Below are 26,329 nucleotides of genomic sequence, written 5' to 3'. Positions count from 1 at the left end.
TATTTTGCCTACACCTACTGCCGTGTCGTCTGCCGTGTCAGGCCCGCCGATTCCCCGGCAAGAGACACCTCATCAGAGGGCAAAACGCCTCGCAAAGCGCGCGAAGCAAGGCAGTTTTCCCACTTCTGAACTGCAACAGGAGGACGAGCAGAAGCTCTTCATTGAGGCATGTTCACCATCTTGTCCGAGGTATATATTTTCTGCTCACTAATGGGTACCGCCGCGTGGGTCTAGCATCCGGGTCCCGTCTTCGAAAACGAGTGGCCGGTGAGCTCAGCCATCCTGTGCCGGGCGAAACGTCATTTTGCCTGCAGGCAGAGGAAGCTGCTTCTGTCTGGCTGGGGTTCGAGTATTCCGCTAACCTTATAATGACCATTCAGCCCCAGATCCCGCAAGAAGACCTCTCGCGCTTTGAGCCGCTTCCTTATGAGAGGCGTGTGGCGGACCGCGAGTCCAGACTTCCCGCGCTCCGTCCTCAAGCAATCACCGCTGAAGCTATGGAGAAGGACAACCACCTGAAAGCCTTTAACAAGTGGATCGACCATCTGGCTTGGAAGTCTCATGAGGTTGAGAACATTACCGAGGAGCTCAAGGACAAAGTTGAGAAGCTCGGGGCTCGGGTTGATCAAGTTGACGTGATAACGGACATGTTTCTGCAAACTCAGGACTTCCAGATCACCAGGCTCGAGGAGGTATGTGTGGGCACCTATTCCGTTGGAGCTCGTCTCCGACTAACACAAGTTTCTGCACAATTATACAAACGCACAACCCGGGGAAAGGCTCTGGTAGCCGTGGGGCTGGTAGTATGTTGATGCGAGTGGAGATAATGGAATGGGAAAACTATCGGAATCGGAAGCAGTAGTAATAACACAGGAAAACTGACTGTAGAGACACGATAATCCTGGACCAGGGAGATAAACAACAGTACCCGTCCACTAGTGACAACATGCATTCCGGCATTCCGGCAATTGATAATTAGGTAATTTATCTGTGAAGGACAGCGCCTAATTGTAATAAGCATCAGAATAAATGTTTAGACAATACGGAATTCTCTTGCGGCAGCTATCGCATGCTCCCACGCGAGTGCCTCTCCGCTCATGATGCCATAAACAAAGCACTCGCCTACTAGCAAGTATGTGCCAGGCACTGGGCGGGGCCGAAGAAGAAAGGGTGTCCTCCCTCCGTGCAGAACAGCCACGACGTCGCCGATCACAGCATTCCACGGCGCCAGCCCGATGTACCCTCGCTTCGTGACAAGCAGCCTTCGGTGCGCACACGCGTTGTAGATCTGGCACGTATATGCTTCATACGTCTGTACAGTGGCTCGCCTATACCGAGCAGACTTGAGCAAGAACATGTCCCTTATGATGCGTAACGGGTTTCTTGTTTTCGGCTCGGACTCGGCTGCCACCGACCCGATAAGCACTGCCAGTGCTCGGCTTTCCTTGGCCCGGCGATGTACCTCCACCATTCGGCTATTACCCAAGTTGGCAGGCTCCGCCAAGGAGGGTGAGATAGACGTCGGGCTGACACCGCCGTACCACCGTTCGACAAGAGCACGGGCATGCTTGGGCGCTGCTCCATCAGCAGCGTAATCAGCAAGGTACGTCCGCCACAACGCCTCTCTCCGGCCCTCGGCCCCTCCGTAAGGGCACGACAATACTGGCGTGGCAAGTGCCAAATCCTCCCAATGCTCCAACGCCGTGATCCCCCTGCGCGTGCTCGGCGGCGTGGAACTATCCGGGTGCCAGGGCACACCGAGCACGGAGACCTCGTCAAACCGGATCCCACTCAGGGTTAGGGTGTTCGGATCCGCGCAGTCACGGGGCTGCGCTTCCATCAGTTTGGCCGCGCCGTATCGGGGGTTCTGGCACCAATCGAGAAGAGGCTCCGGGTCTTTGACTGTCGTGCACGCCAAGTTCGGTGCCCAAGACGGGAGGCCATCCATGGTGTTGGATGTGGCGTCGCTTTGCCCGGCGGCCGAGGTCGACGTGATGCGAGGCCAGTTGGCCTGCTTGGTGAGCAACGCGCAATCGGAGCATGTGCATTTATCGACAATGGCCACGCCACGCCACTCGCGGACGCAGTTTAGTATGTCGAGTTCGCCTGTACGCTGAATCATCCCGCGGGCAAAATCTGCGTACAACCGCGCAGTGCTGACAAGGTCATTGTTTCCAGGCACAAGGCCGGCCCCCAGAGCGTCGAGCAAGGTGTAAATTGGGCGTCGAGGATCTTCCCAATCCAGCAGCCTGGTGGAATCGCACAATTGATAACGCATCTGCCACATAATGACGTCGCACGTGTTGCCGGCTCCGTTCCGACAAAAATGATGTGCTCCGCTTGTTTGGCCCCGACGGTGGGAGTTGCACCGGGATTCCCGTCGCCCGATACCGACGCCGGAAGATGTCAACGCTTTTGTTCGAACGCCACGAGAGTGACGTGTCAAGGTATGTATTATTAAGTATTGCTGGGATTGAAAGAACACCTCGTTCTCAACTCGTAGGCGACACAGGCGAGGATCGAGTCTATCGACTTGCTGTTTCGTGCAGCAACAAGTTTTGCAAGCTGGCCGACGCTATGGCCCCTATGGCGCTCAGCCTCTACCCCGGCACTGGTCAAGGAGGCTTTTCCTCAGCTCCGACAATACTAGTGCCCGACGATCGCTTCATTTATGCATCAGACATATTCACCGTTCCCCCGCTCTAAAATACACGATGACCGTTGCATGAGCACGGCGCACTTGAGGAAGCGTTGGATGAAGATTGATGAAATGAGGTGGATTACTCCTAGATGGCCCAAGCTGGCCGATACTATCCATGTACTTGGTAGCTTGTCATAATAACCTTACGCAGTCACAATTCGCAGATTGCAATGATTATTGTTTGGGTGCTAATCTTCTAGAAATCGTCCGACGCATCCCATCCACCGTTACCAGCAGGCTGCCGTGCTAATTCTACAAGCCACTCAGTCGCCAAGCGGGTATGCATGCAGCACCTGGCCATAGTACAGCTCCGAATCTTTCGAGGCCAGAAACACGAAGCTTGGGGCAATCTCACTTGGTTGGCCGGGCCGGCCAATGCCCGACTTGGAGCCGAATCCTTCCATCTGCTCGGCCGGCCGAGAGGCTGGCTGCAGCGGGGTGTGGACGGGCCCCGGTGCCACCGCATTGACGCGGATGCCCTTGGGCATCAGGTTTTTCGCCAGCGACCGAGTAAAGGACACGATGGCGCCCTTGGTGGCCGCGTAGTCCACCATGGCACTCGTCCCGCGGAAAGCGACTGTCGAGGTCGTGTTGATGATGCTGCGGCACGGTATGAATTAGTAATCACCCGCTAGATTCTCTGGGACGGGGAAGGGGAGGCGGGGGGGAACTCACGATGCGCCCTTCTTCATATGAGGCAGAGCGTATTTGGTCATGGCAAACATCTGCAAGATGTTGCTGCGGAACGTGCTCTCGACATTTTCCAGGTCAATTTCGGCAAAGTCTTCGCACATGATCTGCTTAGAAGCGTTGTTGACGAGGACGTGGATGATGCCGAACGCGTCGACGTGCATCTGAATGGCCTCACGGCACTTGTTGTAGTCCATCAGATCGCCGGGGATCAGCAGGCACTTGGTGCCTTCCTTTTCCACCATCTTCTTGGTGTCCTCGGCATCGGCCTGTTCTTCGGGGAGGTAGACGATGCTGACATCGGCGCCTTCGCGAGCGAAAAGGACGGCGACCGAGCGTCCGATGCCGGAACTAACCTAGTCAGCTTGAGACGGTCCAAACAAAAAGCTGAAATGATGCCAATTACTCACTCTCCGCCCGTGATGAGTGCCTTGCAGCCCTTGAGTTTGCCGGCAGGGGTGTACTCGTAGGCCTGACCCGCGCCCTCAAGCTTCGTCGGCTCGCTAGACGGGTCCATCTTTCTCTCGAGACTGCAAGGGAGATGGTTAACGAATGGTAAGATGTACCCGGAAATTGTCGTGTTTTCCTACCCGGGTAAATCTTGAGCCTGAGGCTTCTGCGGAACCGACTCGAACCTGCCGCCCTTGCTGATTTGGTCTGACATTGTGAGAGCGTTACTGTGTTGGATACCAGCGATGATGTGTCTTGCGAGAATGCCCAGACGTTGCTACCTGGTAAAATGCGCCAGATGTTGCACAGGTTTTCAGCGTTGGCAGTGTGGTGTCTGAGTTTAGTATGTGCTGCTGATGCTTTTTGTCAGTGGTGACGACTTATCTTTCCCGGTTCCTCGATCATGACGTCAACATAGCACACTCCACCACTTCAATCTCTGCTATGGCGAAATGGCTTGATTTCATTCTTATTTCTACAACAATATCGCAATACCTCATTCTGGTCGTTTTCCGGTCCTTTTTGTGTTGATTGTGGGAATCCATCTATCAGTCCTCGCATACCTGCTTACCTATAATGACTAAGTACATACCTGACCTAAATTGTTGTCGACTTTTAAAGATAGCTGACCCCGCTTCGAGACCAACTCAAGGGAGTTAAGACAACGGTCGGAGCAACGGGAATGAGGACAAAAGAGATGGAAGTTCGTGATCATCCCATTCCTGCTCACTGTAACGAGCCGCTTCCTTCACGGCATTGGTAGACCAAGTGTGATTCTAACCAGGATGATCCCAAACCCAACGTGTTATAGATGAATTCTGTACGGCATGAATGGGCCACATGGTAGATAACTCCTTCTTGTCCCCGGTATAGAATAAGTGCTTACTGGCACGACGGTCAACCTGTCCTTACATGTTAGTCCGGTTGGTACCTCTAGGGTATTGAGGTACGTAAGACTCCCTACCTTTGTAAGACCTCGAGTGCGAGGATGCCGACTACTCGTCTAATTTTACAGCATCTACCGTGGTACCACTTGGAAGAACTACGTACTAAACCGGGAATAATGTTTATGCGATGTATTTAGTCGCTTCCGTTATAAAAAGATATACCGAGCTTTCGACTCCTTTGTTGGATGCAGAATCCCCTTGTTTCTGGACAGAGGGAAGTTCAAGGCTTCTAACGTTTAGGGATCAGCGATTTGTGAGTGCGGCGCTTTGTCTACCTACCTGTATCTCTGTTCATAAACAATTAACCTATTAGGGTTCGCCGATTTACTCATGGTTCTTTGTTAAACAACGCGTAACTCCATCAATAAAATTATCCTTTGACACCCTTAAGTTATTTCAATCTGCACCTTTATGATCAGTTAGGCGTGAAAGCAAACCTTGATCTAAGGGTCAAAACTCCGACTATCGGAATAAATCTACAACGTGCTAATGGGATCAATACCGCAGCCGAAATGAACTCGTCCGCGAGATATGCCTCGATCGGGTTTGTGGTTGACGTTAGCACCATTGACCCACAGCAAAAATGTGGCGGCAAGACTCTTATTCCTGGTGCCAGAGAGGCCATCTCTATCCTTCTAAAACAGCGGATACCGTTCGTGATTGTGACAAGCTACACAAATACTACAGAGAAAGAAGCAGCGCGAGATCTATCCGCACAATTAGCTCTCAAGATCAAGCCGCGGAATATCCTATTACCACAATCACCGTTCCGTGATTGTGTGCGCGAGTACAAGAACAAGTCCGTGCTCGTTCTCGGTGGTGATGGAGAAAAGGCCCGTCGGATGTTACAAGAGTACGGATTCAACGACGTCTGGACCTCGCGAGACGTTGTCAAGCTTCAGTACGATGCTGCTAGCCGTCAGAAGTTGCCCGCCGGCGAGGAGATCACCATCTCCGCCATATTCGTACTATGGACACCAGAGAATTGGGATTTGGATATTAGGATATGCATAAACTTGCTTCTTTCCCACAGCAGCCGCAAGGGGGCTCAGGGGGCTGACAGGAAAGAGAACAACACCGCAGCCCAAAAAGAGCACCTTGAGATACAACCGCAATTATTCGTCTGCATGACTGACACATCCCTCGTGGGAGACCGACCCTTCCTTCGGCGCGACAGGACCTGGATTGACACGCTAGTAGATGAATGGACTGCTAAGACAGGCAAAGCACTCGAGTATTACCATTGCGGCACGGGACGCGACCGCGTGACACTTGCATTTGCTGACAAGTTGCTGAATGGCTACAACAAACGAATGCACCCGACATGCCACCCCTTCCCAAGAACAGTCTATATGATTGGCGCCGACATCAGCTTTGGAGGTAACACAGACCGATATGCTGCTGTGCTTTCACCAGGAGTCCGGCGACGGAGCATCCGCGTCGACGTCCACGGGCGAGGGCTGACAGTCCATGACTTTGACGCTGCTCTTAAGCCGTGGCACGTGACTAGCAATGTCAAGGAAGCGCTCGAATATGCTCTTGCTGAGGAGTATTGGGAGTGTATCGAAGCTCGACTGACGCCGTTGTTCTCCAGGCCGGATTGGGCGCGGTCGACAGCTATTTACTAGGTAATTAACTTACCTTAACCGTATCTACGACTCAGGAAATTACAGCAAATGTCACATATAGTCCATGTGAAAGAGACTTAAGGGAACCTGAACCTTGCTCTTTAATTTTCCAATGTGATCCATCGACAAATCATTGATATTAGGTATGTAGTGAGTAATCGTACCTTAACGGAGGTAAAAGGATCTGTTGATTCTGGTGCCTTATACAACTCCACTTACATCGCCACAAACACCTCAGTAACTAGAAATACTGGCGCATTCGTAAAGATCCTCGGCCTTATAAGGTACAATTTTACTACCTACATCGTCTTTCTGCTAATAACATACCTTATCTCTGCCACCTTCAGGCGTCGTCTCCAAAATCCACCTATAATCGATCTCTAGCCGGGACCATCTCGCAGAATGGAGAAGGGCAAAAAGGTATAGCGCTGGAAGCGGCGATTATCGCTGTCGACTCAATCTACGGCACCCGTCCGACCTGCCTGGGAAGGAAGGGACTACTTACCACCGCCGTCGTTGTTATCGACACAGTCGGACGAGTGGCTGCACGCAGTGCGCCTTATGCGGCTGCAGGCGTGACTAAGCCAGGACGAATCACAGCCGGTCCCAATGGATGCTGACTTTGTCCTGGGTTTCAGAGAGTTGCGCCCGGCGAGGGGAAGTTGGTGAGGTGCGGCCACACGAGTGGTTTTGTGAGCCAGGTGATCTGATGGAGAGATAAGTTTGTCGATAAGGATTTGGTGCTCTTCTGCACGAGACTGTGGCATCCGTCTTCGTCATTCCCGTCAAGGGTCCGGTTTCACCCTGAATCCGGCCTTCGGAAACATGCACCCGGTGCGCCTCAACTACCATAATTTTAAGTAAGTTGGATGAAAGCGATTGAACAATTCCTTCATACCCGCAGACTCCAACTCCGTTAGCTCGTGTCGTATTGCGATCTGCCCACGATCCTTCGTTCCCGAAGGCCTTACATAACGGACGAGGGACGGAGGTCCTTGACATTAATTAACGACACGCTCACTAGTTACGTCTATAGTGCACGATGGTGTGTACCCAGGGCTCGTCATTTGCCATATTGCAGCACAGAGTACAGCGGTCTTAACGGCCGAAGGTACTGCATTAATGTCGGGGACCCGTCCTCGTCCTGCTAATTATATATCGTCAAACTTGAAGTCAGTACAAGGATCTACACAAGCTGGTTTTATCTATTTATCGCATGAGGCAGTTGCATTGGGGCAAGGGACTGGAATAATCTCACCGTGTGGACAACAACATCCGTCCCCACGGATATGTATTAAATTATTCACTAAATAGACGGGGACATGGAGCTTGCTAAAACCCCAAGCCGGATAAGACGCCTCTAATTACTCCTTAAAGCTTAGTAGTAGAGAACGCTAGCGAAGAGAATCGCAACAACAGACGTCACAAGAAGCGGGAAAGTAGACCTCGAAATTGAGACGGAGCCGCCTGTGACGATTGGGGACGGAGGAGTCGTGGACGAGGGTCTGACGATGGTGGTGAGGGTGTTCTGTCCTCCTCCCGGCGGCGTGGTCGGCTCCGTTACGCCGGGCGGGCAGTGCCAGTGGTTCCCGTGGGGCTCACACTCATCCCCATCCCCAGCGCCTCCCGACGCGGCCGGCGGGGGGGTGGTCGGTTCTGGCACCCCTGATGGGCAGTGCCAATGGTCGCCATGAGGCTCACACTGGCCGGATCCTGGGGGTACGGTTTGCGTAGGCGGCGGTGTCGTTGGCTCTGTGACACCTGGCGGGCAATGCCAGTGGTCGCCGTGGGGCTCGCATTGTCCGGTTTGTGTTGTCGCCGGCGGATTTGTGTGAGCCGGTGGCGGCGTCGTTGGCTCTGTGACGCCGGGCGGGCAGTGCCAATGGTCACCGTGCGGCTCGCATTGTCCGGGTGTGGTGGATGGGGGTTCTGTCTGAGTAGGCGGTGGAGTGGTTGGCTCTGGCACCCCAGGAGGACAATGCCAGTGGTCACCGTGAGGCGTGCAAGTCCCGCCAGGAGAGGAACTGGTGCCGCTCGCAGGTGGGGGAGTTGTAGGCTCTGGGACTCCAGGCGGGCAATGCCAATGGTCGCCGTGGGGTGTGCAGGTGCCGGGGACCGACGAGCTGGGAAGAGTAGTTGATGGGTATGGTTCGCAGTGCCCTAGATATACTTAGTAAGTAGGCAAATCACATGCACAGTAGCTAGAGCCTTACAGTGATCGCCATGGGGTGAGCACAGTGAGCCAGTAGGGGACGGTGGTAATGTTGGTGTAGTCGTCGGCGGGCAGGAGGTGACAGTGACAACGGTGTCGGTAATAGTATATCCGGCGCTCGACAAAGCCTCCGAGTTGTAGTAGAGCGTCGCCGTCACTGGAACGCCGTTGCCAAAGGTACCGACGGTAGTATAGACGGGGATGCTGGAGCCCGAGAAGGTGGCGCCCGGGGTCGAGTAGGCGCTGTTCATGGAGCTGCGCCAGGATGCATAGTCGGTGACGGTCGTGGCTATGCCCCAATGGGTTGTGGTGCTGGTGGCGCACGGCGTGATGCAGTCCCAGTGGTCTTCATGGAATCTGCCGGCGACACGATTCAGTGTTGCGTACCAAGATATTACGCGGCGGTTGACTTACGTGCAATCCAGTCCGGTTGGGGACGGTGGCATGTTACCCTGGGGAGCTGCGGCGACCGGTCTGACATGACACAGGGCCGCGGCGAGCAGCAGTCGCCGGAGTGTGGACATCTTGTGAGGAACCCAGCTCAGCGTCTTCATGTGCAGATATTAGACTTGACGTGCCTCGACGCTCCAAACCGCTGGCGGGAAAGAGAAGGGGGAACCGACAACTTACCCTGGGTTTCTATAGGAAGATGATGGTCACCTAGGCCCGCAGTCCAAGCTTATGGTTGCGCCACATATCCCGCGTCATTCCTTCGGGAAGCTAGTAGAACTTTGTGCCAGCAACGCCAACCAGCCGCCACGGCGCTCGGAGTCCTGTTCGGTGGCCGTCGCACGCGTCGATTGGACGGCCGCGTTGAGACGGAGCTTCTTTTGCCCGCTGCAACCCACGTCGCATGCGGCCAAGAGAGAAATTCCAATAACACACCGTTCAAAAGTCGGTCGCGATGCAAGGTTGGGGAGGATGGCGAGGAGGGAGGCAGGGAAGTGGTGGGGCAATAATGTCAACGAGCTGAGAAACCCAAAGGGTTCACCTTCCGGAAGGGGTAGACTGGCCATCAAGGTCCTCGAGACCGCCCCCCCCCCCCCCCCTTCCCCCACGTCAGACCCCGGGCCGCTCGCCAACTGTCCGCTTTCCTCCGTTTGCTTTGTACGGACCACTGCACCTACTGCTGTTAAGTCGGCGGCGAGCTGCTGCGGTCTGCCATAGGCCCCTGACGTAGGGACAGTCAAACTTGGGTGGCTGCGACCATCTGTAACTGCTAAGAGCGTTTGCGAGTTTATGAATGGAGGGTGTCGCCGACGATAAAAAGGCACCGGCTGTGCCCTCCGGGACGAGCTGGAAAAGAGAGGTTAGCACTCCATTCTCACCCAAGAGCTCCCCGATCCTGCCAGTTCCTCCTGCCCAGCGCTCTCCCTCAGCTCCAATTTCCCACTCACGAACCTTGTCCAACCCTCCATCGCTAAGTACCCCAGTCGACTACACATTCTCAACTCGGCAAATATGCTGGCGGCAAACGTCCTTCTCGCGGCCATGGCACTTGCCCTCCAGGTCGCCGCTGTTCCTGGGCCACGCCGCTCTGGTCTCCAGCTGAAGCGCCAGACCTGCAGCGCCGAGTTCGCAGAGCTTGTTGTTGAGGGCAACTGCGAAGCAGGACAAAACGCTTGCGAGTTCTGCTGCCCGAACGGATTTGACGTCCCGTCCGCGACCGGCCTGGACTGCCATCTAGGGCACGAGCCGTTCCAGTGCGCCGCGGGTTACACCGAGTGGCACTGCGGCGACCACTAATGAAGCACTCCATAAACCGAGGGCGAGGTTAAGGTAGCTCACTGTGATGGCCGTGCCTAGAGTCACATGCTGACGAAATTGAATTAGCTGACTGCCGAACCTGACATGAGAGCTCCCAGCCCGATTCACATGTCACATCTTGAATGGCGATTGCACTTTCGTCCTTAGCATCTTACTTACTTTCATTTTCAACCTCTGCTGATGCAGGTTCAACACGCTGCTTCGATGGCCGGGAAGGGGCAGCGGCGGCTCAGTCTTGAGTTCACAACTAGTACAATAGTACTTTAGTTTCGTACATTCTTTTCGGGAGATAGTTGAATGAGCTGGCGAGCCACGGCCAAGCCGGCTATCCTTGATTGCTAGCACCCCAAACTAAGAGTAGTGATTGCCTATTGACATGCCACACAATGCGCCTGTCCTATTTGACGGCGAGCTTTGGGGAGCTTTATGAGGTATTAGGTGCGTGCTGGTGCCTTATATAAACAATGATTCGACATTCTGACCCGCGGGGTGAGTTGGCTATGTGTTCTAATTAGTAAGGTATATTGAAACCTGCGAGCTTACTGGGAGTTCCCGCCCTGAATTCACGTTATCTGAGAGCTGCTCATCTCATGCCCACTTTCCTAGCACGCTCATGCTAACCATCCCGGCTAAGAGTCCAGCCAGACATAGGAACTTATCCCGCGAGCCCAACTGTGCGATTTCCCCCCCAATCATCCAATCGTGAGCCCACATCTCAACCACACCTATCCACACAAGGATCCCGGCAGAGAATGCATCTATTGTCCCAATGGCCATTATGGTTGACGGGTCATTCCCGTTGAAGACGTTCAGAATGCTGATGCCAATCGCCATTCCCGCTGGCGTGACGAAAGCAAAGCCGCTGGCGAGGAAGAGTTTGCGCATTGTCGAAACTTTAGCAACAGCTGTCTCCCCGGCCGACACCACCTGGATTTCCGGCCCAAAGGAATGATGATGGTGGCTGTGTCTAACCGTGGGGGCGCTTCGACCGGGATGCCCCAGAGCGGCAATTCGGGTTCCAAGGGCGATTCCCTCGAATGCCTGATGGAAGACAATCACGGCCGCCAGAGTACCAAAGAAGCTGTCTCCGGTGACCACCAAGGTGAGGCCAATGACTACCACCACGATTGCATAAGTACCTGCCAGTTGTCTCAGAAGGTGACAATATTTGACGTACGTAGAGAATGGAATATAATGCCGGCTTCGAGTATAACCACGTTGACGAGATCTGCAGAGATTTCGGCGCCTACTATGTTCTCCAAAGTCTTCCGCTTCTTAGCTGATCGCCACATGAGGATTTGCTGCACACAACACTCCGCCAAAAAGGACACAAAAATACCGGCCATAAGGATCACAGCCGGTGTTGCCTCATAAGACAGCTCGCCTAGACATTCGTTTTGAAACATTAAGATTGCGTGCGTCAACAACTTCGTAATGGCGGTCGTTAGCAGTGAAATATAGCAGGGTGGATGCTTAGAGACTCAATAGGGCATCTGCGGATGACTAAGGTAAACCACTTACGTGGACGAAGGCGGTAGAGATGATGATGCCCGTGCCGAATTGTTTTAGGATAGCGGATATGACGCTGGTCTTGAGAGGCATGGTAGCTGCAACAAGGATCGGTCCGTATACGCCTAGGAGCCCGTTACTCATCCAACCTCACTGAATTGAATGCCAGAACACACCGACAGAACTCGCTATCAGCACTACGACTAAGGTTACCACCCGGAGCGGGATATTGTAGTCTCGATCAATGCGCTCGCAGTTGAGAGCTGACGCGTCCGCCTTGTCCCCAATACAGTGCCTGTCTCTTTGTTAGTCCTGAGCGGGAAGGTATTCGAGGACGAGGAACAAGAAGCAGCGCAGACTTACTCTACCCCGGCGTGGAAGTGGCAATGTCGCTCACCCGGCACACCCTTAGAATCAGGGGTAGTAGCATTCTCTAGGGGTTCGATTTCAACATCGGCGCCTTCACCGGTAAGACAGAAGCTAAATGAAATCAGATCCGGAGCCAGGTTCCAAGATAACGTCCAGTTCCTTACATTCGTGATTCATGGGCATGACATCCAGAGAACTGGGGTGAAAGCTCACTCGCCGACGTGACCGTTGCGTGGACGAGATACTTGACCTCTCCCGACGCACAGATTCTGATGTAGCTCTTTGTCAGCCGCGAAGTATCTGCTCAGCCAGGAGCCTTACATGTCAGAACCGACTAAGCGGCATCGAGACACCGCCGTTAACTCGGCTTCGTCTCTGTGTAGTTTGGCTAAGATGGAGGGCAGTCTCCAACCGGTATTGGGAAGAAATCCCCCGGTGATTTTCACCATAAGAGCCATAATGAAAAGCGCGATGGTGGCGCCAAGGAGGACGCTCCGAGCCCTAACTAACATGGTTGGCAATCTGCGTTAGGACACTTGCTCAAATGGACCTGCATCCAGCGACATCAAAAAAGGGCGTTCTCGGATTTAGTGTTGCGGCTTGCAAGGATCCAAGGATATGTATTCGGCGGCTTTTGGTAATGGGCCGATTACGGCGATCTAGAGTTTCGGTTGCTATTTTGTAAGGCGCCGGCTAGCGGGGTCGGGAATTTTGAATGTGATGACAGAAAACTATTAATAAGACAAAGGATTAACGTGGCGTAAGAAAAGTTGAAGCTGAGTACTTTGTGGGCCTCCCAATGCTCCTCTGCTGCACTAGATCGAAGGAGGCCAGGCATTACCTTGTTGACCTCCTTACGCGAGACCCTGGTCATGCCCGCACCGCCTGCGTAGTCCAAGTCGAAATGGCTCGGTGAGATGGAAGCGGCCCAACACGGGTGTGTGTGATTAGATGTGCCTCTTACGAAGGGCATGCTGTACCCTAGTTGAGCCGCGACCGGCTCTGTGAAGGGCTCTTCGACCACAGGTCATTGCAAACATGGAAGTTTATGCGTACCACATGCCCAATGAGACGGGTGAAGAGGGGATTACGATGATTGGGTACGCATGTGTGTTTACCTCCTGAGGAGCAACTCCCCACAACCAGGGCGCCGTACTTCAGCAGCCAATCCACGTCTCAAGAGACGTGTCTGCTAGTGCCTGCCGACCTTCCAACTTGACAGCACGCCAAGGCAGAGTGAGCCATCAGGGTGTCCATTGTTGTCCGAAACTGGCCTGCTCCGTTGGATACAAAGCGGAAAACCAAGGCAACCCCTCTCAGCCGCATGCAAGGCACTAAACCGTCATGAGGAAATGTGAGGTCCGAGTGCAATACACGCACGAATCCATCTCGCTTGTGTACTGCCCGCATTCGATGTTACCCCCACGAGAAACGCCAGAGCAGTTCGGTCCAGAACAGGAACGAGGACCTTGATGGCCCGAGGGGAAACACCAGGATTCCGCCCATGCATGTGGCAATACTTCGGTCTTGGCTCTATCCGATTGGTCCGCCTCTCGGTGACAGGAAATGTCGGTCTTCGGTCATGCTGGCCTGACCTGGCTCGCTATCCGAGGCTATGGGTTCTTTAAATCGCCCTTCAGCCTCTCCAGGATTGGATTTATGAACTCTCGTCTTGGAGGCCCGGGTCGCTGTTCATTCGTTTCGGAGCGCCACAGCATCGGACAACACCACCAAATATCGGACCAACCACCGACATCTTATCCCCACTCTCGTTTACATTGGCCGAGATGAAGACCTCTGTTGTCTTGTTCATCCTCGGGCTGCATTCTCTGCCCGCCTTGGCTCAGGTGCTTTCTCCCTCCCCGACCGAATCCATCGGATGTGAGCCTCATGGCGACCACTGGTAAGTTTGGCTGGGCCAACGAACCCTTTCCAGATATCCAAGCATCGCATTCTACATGGTGCGTTACTCACACATACACCTTCCCAACAGGCACTGTGAAGGCCCTCGTCCGCCTTCGACATCGTCGGCTCCGACCCCCCCTCCGCCCGCTCTGACGACAACCGCCGCCCCCGAGCCCACCACTACCGCCGGGGGAGACGATGGCAACGACGACGCGGAGCACACCGATGCTCCTGGGACCAACTCCCTAGGACCTAGCCCAACTGAGTCAATTGGCTGCGAGCCTCACGGCGACCATTGGCACTGCGATGGCCCCCGCCCGCCTGCCGAGACGGCCAGTGAGACAGACATCACCACCCTAGCCACCTTAACGACCACGAGTGGAGTCGCGTCCGGCACTGGAGCTTTCCCGGTGACAACCTCATCAAGCGCAGTCGTCACTGGTGGTGCTGCCGCCGGTCCCATCATGGGTGCTGCACCGGTGCTTGGGCTTGTTGCATTTGCCGCTCTTGGCCTGTAAAGGCCAGATAGGACTGAAATGAACCGTTTACGCGAGGAGCCACTGTGATATCATGTAGATGCTGAAGTCTGTACGATGAGAGCATTCGGGAGCTTCTGGGTTCCGGCCCATGCAGTAATGTTTTACTTTCGTTTTCCCACCTGCATATTAGTTTGCATTTGGGCCCTTAATGGCGTAATATAATTTGAGTGTTTTGCTCCGGCTATCTTGCGTTACTTAAATGCCACCAATCTACCGGAGTAGTGGTATTCTAAGTGCGTCCATCGAAACGTGATCAATGTTACGGCCCGTTCTAGAAACGTCTTGGGCCATCCTAAGAGTAAGGACGAATGAGGCATCCCTTACTACTAGCCTTCACATTGAAACGGTGCAGAAACACACAGCTACGCCCGCATACCTATTAAATCAAGGCGGGGGCAAAGCACAGTAAACAATAAGACGGATAAGGCTGGGCAATCATGATAGTAGGTTTTTGCAACCAAGACATGTTCAAAGTATTATACACAGATACAGCCCACTCTGGTTAGGATGAGACCATCCTGCACGCAGGGGAAACACCAAGTAGGGAGAGCAATAAGGGTGGGAACAGGAGCAGAATTGGTGGTCTCATTGTCCAGTCTAAGGACGAAGGCAAAGTGTAACATAAACCCCCCTCCAGGATCCAGCTACGAGAGATTCCAGGGTGTCTTGCTCTCTAATCGGAGAGCCCAATGCCAACCCAACACGTTGGCTCATCGCAATTCGACTTGCTAAGACCAACGCGAATCCATAAAATACTCAGTAGCAGCTTCCGGGCTGAAGAAGCAGTTTTTGCACAAACATGAAGTGGAGATATAAATAGATGTCGAGGAGCTGAATCCCGTCTAACCGTCTTCTCAAGACGGCCGGTTTCGCCCGGTTTTGGTTGAAGTCACGTGCTAATTTGCAGACAACAAGGGTTAAGTGGGACGACCGACCAAGGAAATGTGCTTAGCACGAGAGATCTAAGACCGAAATCTTGTATGATAGATATATTCAACTTACTTTGCAGTAATTCGCTTGTGTAACATGGCATTGACGAAGTCTGCTGCACAACCTTCCAGGGTCCTGGATTCCGTGGTCGCACCAACACCCCGGCCGGTACTCGTTAGCGCTGACATAATCCACAATTTCTTGTCGTCAAATGCCCTCTGGCCGTACGTTTTGGGCGCTGAGGAACCACTTTCATAACGCAGCCGTGTGAATTTGCACGAAAGCGTGTTGGTTCTAAAACCCTGTACATATCGTCATCCTCTAAGATTAGAGAACATAACAACACGCCTTGGGCTTCAAAAAATAATCGGAGTTTAGGAAAGCATATCCGGTGACTGGGGGTCTGGGGCGTGGCCACTAATGTCCAGGATGTTGCTGACGCTAGCCTTTTACGTTCCCAACCGCCGCCAGCCAACAGTATTAATCTCGGCCTTAACGATTTCGAGTTTCCTCCAGCGAGCCTCAATCCCGAGAAGCATTTTTCTCTTTGGCTCGGCTGCCCGGGCTATCGTCTTCTTGATTTCTTACCAAAGGCCACCTAGGACTCTGGACTCTCTACATCAAGCTACTAATTAGCATCAATGGCAACTCAAGGGGGGAAACAACGCCAAATCACGTGCAAAGGCAAAGGTCTGATGTCAAAAGAGCCCGCCGGCACTACGTGAGGTGCTAAATCCTCCGAGCAGAATATCTCGATCGGACAGCGAAAGTTCTCACAGAGGCCTTCACCGGCGATCCAGTCTTCACATGGCTCCTGCATGACTATTCTCTCGCCGAACAAGAGCCGATGCTCTACAAGCTGCTACGCGCCTTCCTCACGGCCGGCACGCTCAACAATGCCATGTTCATCGAGGTGGACGATTTCGGCTCCTGCTGCATTCTGATGCCGCCTGGCAAAAGGGTCGATAACCCGTGGACAATGATACCAGCAGGGCTCATTCCTGCCCTCTTCACGATAGGTTTTCGAGGCTTCAAAGTGAGCACATGGACATTTCCTTTCCTATTTATTTATACATCTTTGCCTCCTCTTACTAGGAACTAGGTAGGCTCAACACTGACTTGACGGCCATCTACGCAGCGTGCTATTTTCCAGTACTCCAACGTCACTCACGACATGCATTCAAAGGTTTTCACCAAGGACGAGCAGAAGAAGCACTGGTATCTTTTTATCATGGGCACAGCCTTGAACCGCCGCCGCCAGGGGCTCGCGAGCGAACTGCTCGTATACACGCAGAACCAGGCCAGAAGCGATGGGCGGCCGATCTGGTTGGAGGCAACAACAGCAGTGTCCCGAGATATGTACCTGAAGCATGGATTCACCACTGTCAGCGAGGTCGTTCTAGGGAAAGGCAAGGTTGGCCCGGATGGGCTGCCGAAGAAGGGCGGCGAGGGTGTTACGATATGGCTCATGTTTTGGCGACCGTGACTCCGCGAGTGCCGCGCCACTGGTCGTGCTTCATGGCCGGATCCCTTGTCGATAGAGCTGCCGAGTTCATAGTCTAGAACTGTGATTCCGCGACGTAGTGGATAGTGCCTGCCGATACGGCAGCGTATATGTATAAAATAGTAAAGAATGTATAAGCGCAAAGAGCGGGGTGAAGTTCTATTAGATTTAGGTGCGATGAGATTCTCGGCAAAGAAACTGTCGCTATTGCGCCATGACGGCTTTATTCGTTTCTAGTACGTATTCACCCTCTAGGCTAAGGCTCAACGGAGCGCGCTGGTCAAAAATGGCTCTCATTTTCTGAATGTATAATTTGGCGGCTGGCAAACGCCTGCCCCCACTCTTCGCCCTACGGTGCATCTAAGATAGCATCTTTTTCCATGGTGGTAGTCGTGAGTGCAATGTTTTAGATACGTTTCTTTGTGATGATGAGATACTATAAAGGTCGATCACTGTTAATATTGTTAGCTCGTCGACGCACTATAGCTACCATGGGGTTAGACAGTTCATAGACACTTATGAAGCCGCTAGTCAAGTCGAGTCCATCGGCCGGAGCAGCTCGTTCGACATTTCTTAACGCGGCTGAGAATTTTGATATTGATTCCGATCACAACAATCGGAAACGACGATAAGGACGGCATACAAGTTTTGGCTAGGTATTGAGATTGAAGTCATTCTAACATATAGTAAGCAAGTATCAGATACAGAAAAACAAGATTCTTTTCCAACGCAGTACGCCCGTCGATAGGACACTATGAAGTAAGTAGGAAGTGACTGCATATTGCCGGGTGAGCGTCAACGTACTGCATATTGATCACATACGTAGTGATGTGCTTTCGAGGCAATTGGGGAGCTGGGTCTCTCAGGCAAATTGGCGGCGTTTCGCTTCTCTTTGTCGGTTTAGCCTTCGGGCTCGTTTCTCAATGGAAGGCTTGGTACGCCAGTCCAGATAGTGCTATATCGAGTCATTAGCAACCTCACGTCCAATCACATAGAATCTCGCACTTACATATGCAATCTGGCTATACGGAAAGCCGTGATCCATCAAAGTGAGAAGGAGCTCATCCTCCTCGGGTCGCCATCTTTCGGGTACTGGACGCGGTGGCGGGCCACGGCGTGCAAATCTAGGCGGCGGCGGACGCTTGGCTCTGATGGCCATCTGCAAGGCTCGGATTTTATGCTGCACATGGTTTGGTACCTCGTCGATATCGACGTCCCCATCGTCAAGGTCCTTGGACGGAGGTTTATCCAAATAGAGCACCGTTCCCTTCATATACATTCCGGGGAAGCCGTCAACCCCCTCGATGTCGAAGTCCAACATCTTTCCTTTTGCATTGTGACTACATTCATGAGGATTGCCATGGTCAATATTGCCACTTACGTTTTCTTCCTGGACGGGCGTGAAGCCATTCCCTGTGACTATCAGACGTTCTGTGATTTATCTCGTCAGCTCTCTCTGTGGATAGGAGTCGCTGGCCAGATTGTAGAAGCCGCTCACCTTCATCAGTCAACGGCGGATCAAGTGTCTCCATATCTCCCCCATTCTGTTCAACGCGAATTAGCAAGTGCTCTTTGTAAAGTGCCTGTATATAGTCCTTATTAAAGAAGCACTCGGGAGTTTTGCAGTCCCATTCGTCGTAGTCCTTTAGAAGTAGGGGTAGCTGGAGGTGTCGCGGCAAATCACAGCGAGGTTGCCTGTCACACAGATCAACTTCGCTCCGGTCCGTAGACGCCTTGCAGCCGGGGCAAGTCCATACAGTATGAATACACATTTCGGTAAGAGTTGTCGCACAAGGAATTCGATCGGCCTTGAAGATGAGATATCATGAGGATGATTTAAATCGCTTCTTCACTTGGGTTGAGGAGGGTCATACCCCTTATATACCTTACACGACAATATAACAATGAACCTTCCCTGTTGGGGTATATGTGCCTCTTAACTTTGGTGTGATTAAATTAATACGATCAATTGCACCTACAGGAAAGTTCTTGTTGTTCCCTCAAAATAGGCACAAAGGGGTCTCCTCGATAAACAGCTTTGTAAGTTGCAACAAAGCATTTTGATCTACAATACGCTGCTTCCCTACTGCGATTCATTCTTGAGACGGCATGCTTTGTTGCGATAAGTATAACACAATATAAATAGTATTGTTCATGACTTATCGCATACCGGCTCTCCATATCTGAAACTAAGTAGTGCCGGTATAGAGCTTGAGTAAGTTCTAGTACATTACTCCATTACATTCAACAACGAGTGCTGGGAGCTACAAGGCACTATATATATCATACCTAGCAGTAGGAAGGGGTATCTGTCGTTGTTCATGTGGACCGTAATCGCTACCTAGCGATTCCGAAATGCAGGTGACATCGTGATACCTACCTAGGTACTACTAGAACCTGGTATTTAGGCCGTTATAGGGCCTAGTTGGGCGACATTGCCTACGTTATCAATTGCCGATGCAGAGTACAGAGTACAGAGGCCTAGCTGCTAGTAATTAGTAAGTGTGGAGTCGTTAATGTCAAAGAAATCCCCATGCTGGGTACCTAGCTACCTGAAGACGACGCGGACTATAATACCAATCCCACATCCACTCCATAACGGGAAATCCAGCGACGCATGCAGACGACCATGTTATTAGTGATTATAATGCAATATTAAAGAAGATAAACTTGCTCAAAGGGGGGTAAATAAACCCTAGCGTACTACTGGTCACTCCCGAGACGCCGACCTTCTTATTTCTTCCTGACATCAAACCTGTCCAAGTCCATAACCTTTACCCACGCAGCCACAAAATCAGCCACCATCTTGCCCTGCCCACCAGCCTCAGAATAAACTTCCGCGATTGCCCTGAGCTCCGCATGCGAGCTAAACACGAGATCGGCACGGGTGGCCGTCCACTTATTAGCGCCTGATAGTCGGTCCTTGCCGGTAAACACCTCGCCACCCGCCTCGGGGGTCCACACGGTGTTGATGTCAAGCAGGTTAGTGAAGAAATCGTTCGTCAGAGTCCCGGGACGGGCCGTGAGGATGCCCCTCGACGAGCCATCAAAATTTGCGTTGAGGGCACGCATGCCGCCAACAAGGACCGTCATCTCGGGCGCCGTCAGCGTCAGTTGCTGCGCCTTGTCAACGAGGAGCTCCTCGGTGCGGGCGCGCGCCCAGCCCGAAGCGTTGCGGAAGTTGCGGAAGCCGTCGGCTTGCGGGTTGAGGTACTCGAAGCTGGCAACGTCTGTGTCGGCCTGGGTGGCGTCCACCCGCCCTGGTGTAAAGGGAACACGGAGGTTCTTGTGGCCGGCGGCCGCAGCGGCCTTCTCGATGGCGGCGTTGCCACCCAGGACGATGAGGTCAGCTAGTGAGACCTGCTGCCTTTTATTGCGTCGGTTGAAGTCGTCCTTGATTGTATTCAACTAAAAACAAGAGATTAATCATTGCGCATATTTGCAGAGGAGAAAGCGAAGAAACGTACAGCAGATAAAACAGTCTGCAATTGCTTAGGATTATTTACTTCCCACGAGACCTGAGGCTGCAGGGCGATGCGGGCACCGTTGGCACCGCCGCGCTTGTCGCCACCGCGGAAGGTCGAGGCGGAACCCCAGGCAACGGGCACCAGGTTCGAGACGGTTAGTCCGGGTGCGGCAAGAATCTTCTCCTTCAGCTTTTCTTGATCAGCTTTATTGATGGGAGCGTAGTTGACAGCGGGCAGAGGATCCTGCCAGAGGAAGCGCTGTTGTGGCACCTCCGGGCCGAGGTAACGGGTTATGGGACCCATGTCGCGGTGTGTGAGCTTGACTGTTTTGTTCCGAGTTTAGCTACAATTCAGAGGCCGTGAGACATCGGCTGTAGAACTTACACCACGCGGCGGCAAAGGCATCAGTAAAAGCCTCAAAGTCATCTACCCAGGCGCTGGCGATGGCGTTGTAGATAGGATCGTCACGCAGGGCAAGGTCGCTGACCAACATGGTCGGGCGGCGGAAGGTTTTATTGAAAGGGTCGGGATACTCTTCAGGTCCTTGGAGTGCCACAAACTGATGGGCTCCAGCGGGGCTCTTTGTCAGGGTCCATTCGTGCTTGAAGAGTGCCGTCAAAAAGTCTAGTAGCAGCGGTGGTAAGTACCTCGGATCCGGCAGGAATCAAAAAGGTCACAAATGATGAGATTCCGTACCATTACTCCACTTCGTCGGCGTCCTAGACCAAATAACTTCCAGTCCGCTCGTGATGGTGTCACCAGCGTTACCTGTGCCAAAGGGGTTTGCCCAACCGAGACCCTGCTCCTCAAGGGGCGCAGCTTCTGGAACAGGACCAATGTCTGCGACACGGGTGTTAGCATATCCATGAGACCGTCATCTGTCCAAGGGCATTGGGAGTTGTAACTCACCAGCGCTCGCGGCGCCGTGTGTCTTGCCAAAAGCGTGACCTCCAGCAATCAAAGCCACGGTTTCTGAGTCGTTCATGCCCATGCGGTCGAATGCCACGCGGATATCCAAGGCCGACAACTTGGGGTCGGGGTTACCGTCCGGTCCTTGGGGATTGACGTAGATCAATCCCATATGCGTTGCGGCGAGCGGCTTTTCCAGCTGATCGGCGCGTTCGGCATAGTCGGTGCTGCCATTGTAGCGGACGTCGTTACCCTGGGGCACCCATGTAGTCTCGGCACCCCAGTAGACACTCTCGTCAGACTGCCACGTATCGGCACGGCCGGCGCCAAAACCGAGGACTGGGAAGCCCATATCTTCGAGCGCTACGTTGCCTGCCAAGAGCATCAGGTCGGCCCACGAGATGGCCTTGCCATACTTTTGCTTGATGGGCCAGAGCAGACGTCGTGCCTTGTCGAGGTTGCCATTGTCCGGCCAGCTATTGAGCGGTGCGAAGCGTTGTTGGCCCTACACAGAGAGTTAACCCAGGAAACCCAGGAGGTGCTGCCCGCTAAGCGGAGATTTTCAGAAAGGGAGCCGTACCATGCCGCCACCGCCACGCCCATCGATGGCGCGATAGGTACCGGCGCTGTGCCAGGCCATGCGGATAAACAAACCACCATAGTTACCAAAGTCCGCCGGCCACCAAGGTTGCGACTGGGTCAACAATGACTTGATATCCGCCTTGAGTCCGTGGTCTGCGAGTGTGCCAGTCAGTGTGCCGCATGCGATATACCCGAAGAATTTGGTACAACCCACAGTCAAGGGTAGCAAATGCGGCAGCATAATCGAAGTCTTCGCCGAGCGGATTCTGCTGAGGCGAGAATTGGCGAAGCACATCCAGCCTCAACTGACAGGGCCACCAATCATGGTTTTGGGTGCCACCGCCGGCCGCATCGCTAATGGTCGGGCACCTTCCGAAGGACGGGTCATCTGCCCTAGCGGCTAAGTTGTCACGCTTGTGGGCATCGGCATAGGGACAACCTGCCGAGACCAGAGGTAGGAGCCCGAGCAGGGCAGAAAGGACCGAGGGCGCCATTGAGCAGGGTCAATCAGGCGGTCTAGAGCAAGAGAGCGGAATGACACGGTCCACTTCTGAGTTGCTTCGAAGGAAACGGTCTCGAGGAAGAGGACTGGGTGGAGGGCTGTTGGGCGGCATGATACGAAATTTTATACCAATTGTTGGGACGAAGGCCAACGGTCCAGCCAGCAGGCAATGACCTATCACATCAGATGACTGCCCACAAAGATAGAACAGCCTTATGTCCTCAATCAAAGAGGACCGGGGTGTAGGGTTGTTGTGGACGGACCCAAGAATGATGGAGCTCGGCGGACAAGGATCAAGCGGGAGGTCCACGGCGCTGGATTCTAGGTTGCGTTGTCGTCCGTTTGCTCCTGGTGAGACAGTCACGCTGGTCTAGGCCCACAGACGCAGGGTCTTGAGGCTGACAGCTGCGAGTCGTCGGCCAATAAACGTGGTGTTACCAAGCCTGCACGATGAAGATCAAGCCAAATCGGTTCACCAACTCCTTATTGTAGACTAGCCGGGAAAGCTGGCGTTGCGCAGCTACCCTGGTCCCCAGCGTGGCGGGCGCCACATGTAGGGTTATTATTGCCTACACGACACGAGGGAGAAGTATCTTAGACGCCGTCCCGTTGTCTTGACAAGGACTAACATCCGACCACGGGCTCGTCTTGCTGGCGCTTATGTGAGTTGGCGGCGCTACCGCAGTTTGCCCATGTCAGCCCCTATTATCGGTCTGCACTCCGCAGCTAACACGGTAATTCCTATTTTACCTATCACATGTACTCATTAGCAATCAATTCACGCTCCTTGGATTTCTTTCGGGGTAGACTTGCTGACATGAACCGAGTCCCGCCTCATCCCGGCAAGTCACGAAATCCTCCCATGATGTGGTTGGGAAATGCCTCCGAATCCGACAACCGGGTTACTGATACTCCACGTTGCACAGGCCCAGTCTTGGAAAGCCCCCCACCATGTCCAGCCTCCACACCGCTCCAGCCAAACTGTGGGAAGGATGAGCAAAGTGATTGTACATTGAACTTAAGGTACATACTAAAACTCTGATAACCTTAATGTGAATCTACCTTGTCACAAACTACACAACTGCTACTGAGGTGTGGAACCCCGCGTTAGGTTTGTCAGATGTCAAATATATGGTTGGACGTGAAAGGATATTGGCCAGGATGTAATCCGTCATTTCCTATAAGGTCCAAATCTTACACATCTACCATCTTTTCCAAGCGTTGTCACGCCATTCTCCAGATTCCGGGATTGGGGCTCGAGGATCCGTGCAGGTGTGGCGTTGGCGGCCGCCAAGAAAAGATTGAGGCCGAGAAACGAATTTGGTGGGTGTGTGGAACCGTGTCATGAACTTGTGTGGTCAGATGAGAGTGATCACAGCCTGCGTTGGAGAGGATCCTGTAAGCTACTGATGTCCGACAACCACAAATTTCCCCAGCTCGACGCCCAATGACTTTAACAATTCGGACTCCTCTTGTCAAACGCCTCACACCGCACAGTTATCGAATCCTTCGTGCCACAATGATTGGCACCACAACCATAGATATGGACAAAGCAACCTAGTGTGGGCCAGCCACCCGGGCTGAGACCGGGTCATGAGTGAGGGTTTTCGGTCTAGTACCGGGGATAACGATAATTAGGTACGGGCTCTTTGTCAACGTGCCCGGATCTGTTGCAGTAAGCCCGTGGCTGACAACGGCTTACATGATTACGCATGGTTGGGTCCCATGGCGTTATCAGTGAGCACCTGATGTTGAGATGATAAAGATTAGCTGGTCGCCGTTGCTGGAACTGCTGTCAGCGTAGGGAAAACATGCCGACGGTAGGCAATACTATGACTAAGGCCCTCTACTCCGGTTTCTTGGTTTTTGAACCAACTTTGGTACCTCTCTACCTCAAGCCGAGGCTGATGGGTCCTACGTCTTCAGCTCATTTGCTGGAATCGACCTTGACACCAACGATCAGCTTCTCGAGAAACAACAAGTCGTCCAGGTTCATAACAGATCCAGTCTCGTCGAGCGTCCAGTAATCGAGAGAATATGCCTGCTGCGGGTTGACGGTTAAGCCCTGATCCAAGCGTTCAACATGTCGTTGGGTTAGCCCATCTACCGCCGCTGAAGATGCCATTTGAATGCGGTGGTCGATTTTGTATCCGTCATCCCCGCAGCTACTTTGCCTCCACAGCAGAGTCAACCCCCCATCAACCACTGACTCGACGGGGTCCCACAAAAAGGGCATCCACCTGAGCCCTATCGCCACAATCACAAACAACCTATGAGCCGGATACTCAACATCCAAACGGTTAACCGCCCGTCGCATCAAGTCACTCCATCCGGACGGGTTCGCGAGTTCGTCTGACGCAGCACACTCGACCCAGAAAATGTCGGAGCTGTCAGCTGTTGGTCGTGAACCCGGCCGGTGCTGAACGTTGGTGATATGCTCGACGATCAGAGTCCTGGTTGCCTTTTGTTTGTTGTCCGTTGCAATCGGGCCATTCCGCCGCTCCAGACGGATGCAGTGGCAGCCACCGCCGGGTGTCGCGCCGCTTTCCTGGAAGTAGATCCCGAGGAGAGCATCCCAGGCGTTGACGACGTGGGCCCTATCACAACACGGGTGGGCCTCACAGGCGGCGCCAATTTTGGCAATCGCTGAGGAGCACGCATGCCATGGGTCCCAAAAATGAACGGTTGGGGTGCTGAGAGCTGAGTTAGATTGTTGATGCCTGCCACGAATTGGAAAGAGAACTTGCTTGGTCGTGTTCTCGGTCATTGTGATAACAAAGAAGATGGGTTACTCCTATTCTGCGAAGACTTTTCGCATGTGTTGTTTGGTGACCAGGGACCGAAATTAAGACTCGGCAGTTTTGGAATCCAAGACGCATTTTTTTGGGGAGAAAAATAAGGTAAAAATAAATAATAAAAATAAATAATAATAATAAGTGGGTAGCGGGGCTAGTGCTGCTTACGTTGAGGATTGGCGTAGACAGCAGTTGCTCAAACCTGTCAAGGTGAGGTGCCCAACCTGCTTCCCAAACATTTCAATTTTCTTCTAAACTTGCTGCTACAACGCGACACGAGCAACTCGAGCGCTGAAAACCGTCCGAAAGTGGACCACGGGAACTTTTGCTTAATGTAGTAGTCGATTCCTAATCACCAAACTAACAGGGGTTCTTTCCCGGGTAACTGTTCAGCGACGGGGCGTATGAGTCGAGAATACTAACAATATAGGTAAGGTAATCTTTTACGGTCAACCCTGGGTCCGAACACCCTCGGATCGAGCTATTGGGGGCAGAGTCGATCGAGTGAGCGCCGAACGGGTGGTCCGACATTTGACCCAACCCGACTCATCAAGTGAGACGTGCTATCCCGCCGTGGCGAGTCTGGGTGGAGGAGGTTACATCGGAGGACTTGAACCGGCATTTATACCGTTCTTCTGCTCTTAATGGTGCTGTCCAGCCGAGATTCTGGAATACTCATGACTAATCCGACATATCCAACCGGGCGGGTTCTGAGTGGCTAACTCCGGCTGGCCGATGCTGCAAAGGTCAGAATTCGAGATCATCCTCATCGTAGCCGTTCCGTTCCGTTGTCCAACCTTGCGGAACACGCCAAGGCAATAACCGCCGCCTAATTGATTGAGACCACAGCCCCGCCATTGTCAGCTCAAGGCCGTCTCCGCACCCAGGGTTCACTTTAGCCAGAGCCAATGGAACTATTAGTT

General features: G+C 53.1%; 12 protein-coding genes across 12 annotated transcripts; 5 read left to right on the top strand and 7 right to left on the bottom strand.

Moving 5' to 3' along the window:
* Positions 1–368: 368 nt before the first annotated feature.
* MFIFM68171_07686 (uncharacterized protein) lies at positions 369–789 on the top strand (the record flags this gene model as incomplete). Its single annotated transcript, XM_071063106.1, has 2 exons — positions 369–692; positions 742–789. 2 exons carry the CDS (start codon positions 369–371, stop codon positions 787–789), a joined length of 372 nt encoding a protein of 123 aa, XP_070919207.1.
* Positions 790–1,033: 244 nt separating this feature from the next.
* MFIFM68171_07685 (Heterokaryon incompatibility protein) lies at positions 1,034–2,287 on the bottom strand (the record flags this gene model as incomplete). The annotated part of the gene is made up of 1 exon (XM_071063105.1): positions 1,034–2,287. The coding sequence occupies one exon, from the start codon at positions 2,285–2,287 to the stop codon at positions 1,034–1,036; it is 1,254 nt and encodes a 417-aa protein (XP_070919206.1).
* Positions 2,288–2,964: 677 nt separating this feature from the next.
* On the bottom strand, positions 2,965–4,055 carry MFIFM68171_07684 (Oxidoreductase YhdF; the record flags this gene model as incomplete). Its single annotated transcript, XM_071063104.1, has 4 exons — positions 2,965–3,301; positions 3,377–3,742; positions 3,802–3,921; positions 3,982–4,055. 4 exons carry the CDS (start codon positions 4,053–4,055, stop codon positions 2,965–2,967), a joined length of 897 nt encoding a protein of 298 aa, XP_070919205.1.
* Positions 4,056–5,300: 1,245 nt separating this feature from the next.
* MFIFM68171_07683 (uncharacterized protein) lies at positions 5,301–6,416 on the top strand (the record flags this gene model as incomplete). The annotated part of the gene is made up of 1 exon (XM_071063103.1): positions 5,301–6,416. One exon carries the CDS (start codon positions 5,301–5,303, stop codon positions 6,414–6,416), a length of 1,116 nt encoding a protein of 371 aa, XP_070919204.1.
* A 1,378-nt stretch (positions 6,417–7,794) lies between these two features.
* Positions 7,795–9,152, bottom strand: MFIFM68171_07682 (uncharacterized protein; the record flags this gene model as incomplete). Its single annotated transcript, XM_071063102.1, has 3 exons — positions 7,795–8,576; positions 8,630–8,985; positions 9,043–9,152. The coding sequence occupies 3 exons, from the start codon at positions 9,150–9,152 to the stop codon at positions 7,795–7,797; spliced, it is 1,248 nt and encodes a 415-aa protein (XP_070919203.1).
* A 937-nt stretch (positions 9,153–10,089) lies between these two features.
* Positions 10,090–10,374, top strand: MFIFM68171_07681 (uncharacterized protein; the record flags this gene model as incomplete). The annotated part of the gene is made up of 1 exon (XM_071063101.1): positions 10,090–10,374. One exon carries the CDS (start codon positions 10,090–10,092, stop codon positions 10,372–10,374), a length of 285 nt encoding a protein of 94 aa, XP_070919202.1.
* A 609-nt stretch (positions 10,375–10,983) lies between these two features.
* On the bottom strand, positions 10,984–12,785 carry ZRT1_4 (high-affinity Zn(2+) transporter zrt1; the record flags this gene model as incomplete). Its single annotated transcript, XM_071063100.1, has 7 exons — positions 10,984–11,510; positions 11,573–11,822; positions 11,917–12,029; positions 12,081–12,199; positions 12,268–12,384; positions 12,438–12,542; positions 12,595–12,785. 7 exons carry the CDS (start codon positions 12,783–12,785, stop codon positions 10,984–10,986), a joined length of 1,422 nt encoding a protein of 473 aa, XP_070919201.1.
* Positions 12,786–14,060: 1,275 nt separating this feature from the next.
* On the top strand, positions 14,061–14,696 carry MFIFM68171_07679 (uncharacterized protein; the record flags this gene model as incomplete). Its single annotated transcript, XM_071063099.1, has 2 exons — positions 14,061–14,176; positions 14,267–14,696. The coding sequence occupies 2 exons, from the start codon at positions 14,061–14,063 to the stop codon at positions 14,694–14,696; spliced, it is 546 nt and encodes a 181-aa protein (XP_070919200.1).
* Positions 14,697–16,288: 1,592 nt separating this feature from the next.
* On the top strand, positions 16,289–17,133 carry MFIFM68171_07678 (uncharacterized protein; the record flags this gene model as incomplete). Its single annotated transcript, XM_071063098.1, has 3 exons — positions 16,289–16,337; positions 16,394–16,683; positions 16,786–17,133. The coding sequence occupies 3 exons, from the start codon at positions 16,289–16,291 to the stop codon at positions 17,131–17,133; spliced, it is 687 nt and encodes a 228-aa protein (XP_070919199.1).
* Positions 17,134–18,013: 880 nt separating this feature from the next.
* On the bottom strand, positions 18,014–18,683 carry MFIFM68171_07677 (uncharacterized protein; the record flags this gene model as incomplete). Its single annotated transcript, XM_071063097.1, has 4 exons — positions 18,014–18,106; positions 18,161–18,472; positions 18,533–18,582; positions 18,650–18,683. 4 exons carry the CDS (start codon positions 18,681–18,683, stop codon positions 18,014–18,016), a joined length of 489 nt encoding a protein of 162 aa, XP_070919198.1.
* A 1,201-nt stretch (positions 18,684–19,884) lies between these two features.
* On the bottom strand, positions 19,885–22,603 carry KATG2 (Catalase-peroxidase 2; the record flags this gene model as incomplete). The annotated part of the gene is made up of 7 exons (XM_071063096.1): positions 19,885–20,559; positions 20,619–20,941; positions 21,003–21,242; positions 21,315–21,458; positions 21,528–22,032; positions 22,108–22,262; positions 22,324–22,603. The coding sequence occupies 7 exons, from the start codon at positions 22,601–22,603 to the stop codon at positions 19,885–19,887; spliced, it is 2,322 nt and encodes a 773-aa protein (XP_070919197.1).
* Positions 22,604–24,538: 1,935 nt separating this feature from the next.
* MFIFM68171_07675 (uncharacterized protein) lies at positions 24,539–25,378 on the bottom strand (the record flags this gene model as incomplete). The annotated part of the gene is made up of 1 exon (XM_071063095.1): positions 24,539–25,378. The coding sequence occupies one exon, from the start codon at positions 25,376–25,378 to the stop codon at positions 24,539–24,541; it is 840 nt and encodes a 279-aa protein (XP_070919196.1).
* Between the last annotated feature and the right edge of the window lie 951 nt (positions 25,379–26,329).

This window comes from Madurella fahalii (assembly GCF_045866475.1).
Source record: "Madurella fahalii IFM 68171 DNA, scaffold_4, whole genome shotgun sequence".
NCBI classification, from domain to species: domain Eukaryota; kingdom Fungi; phylum Ascomycota; class Sordariomycetes; order Sordariales; genus Madurella; species Madurella fahalii.
Note: the sequence above shows the minus strand (reverse complement) of the source record. Positions and strands in the feature narration are given on the sequence as shown.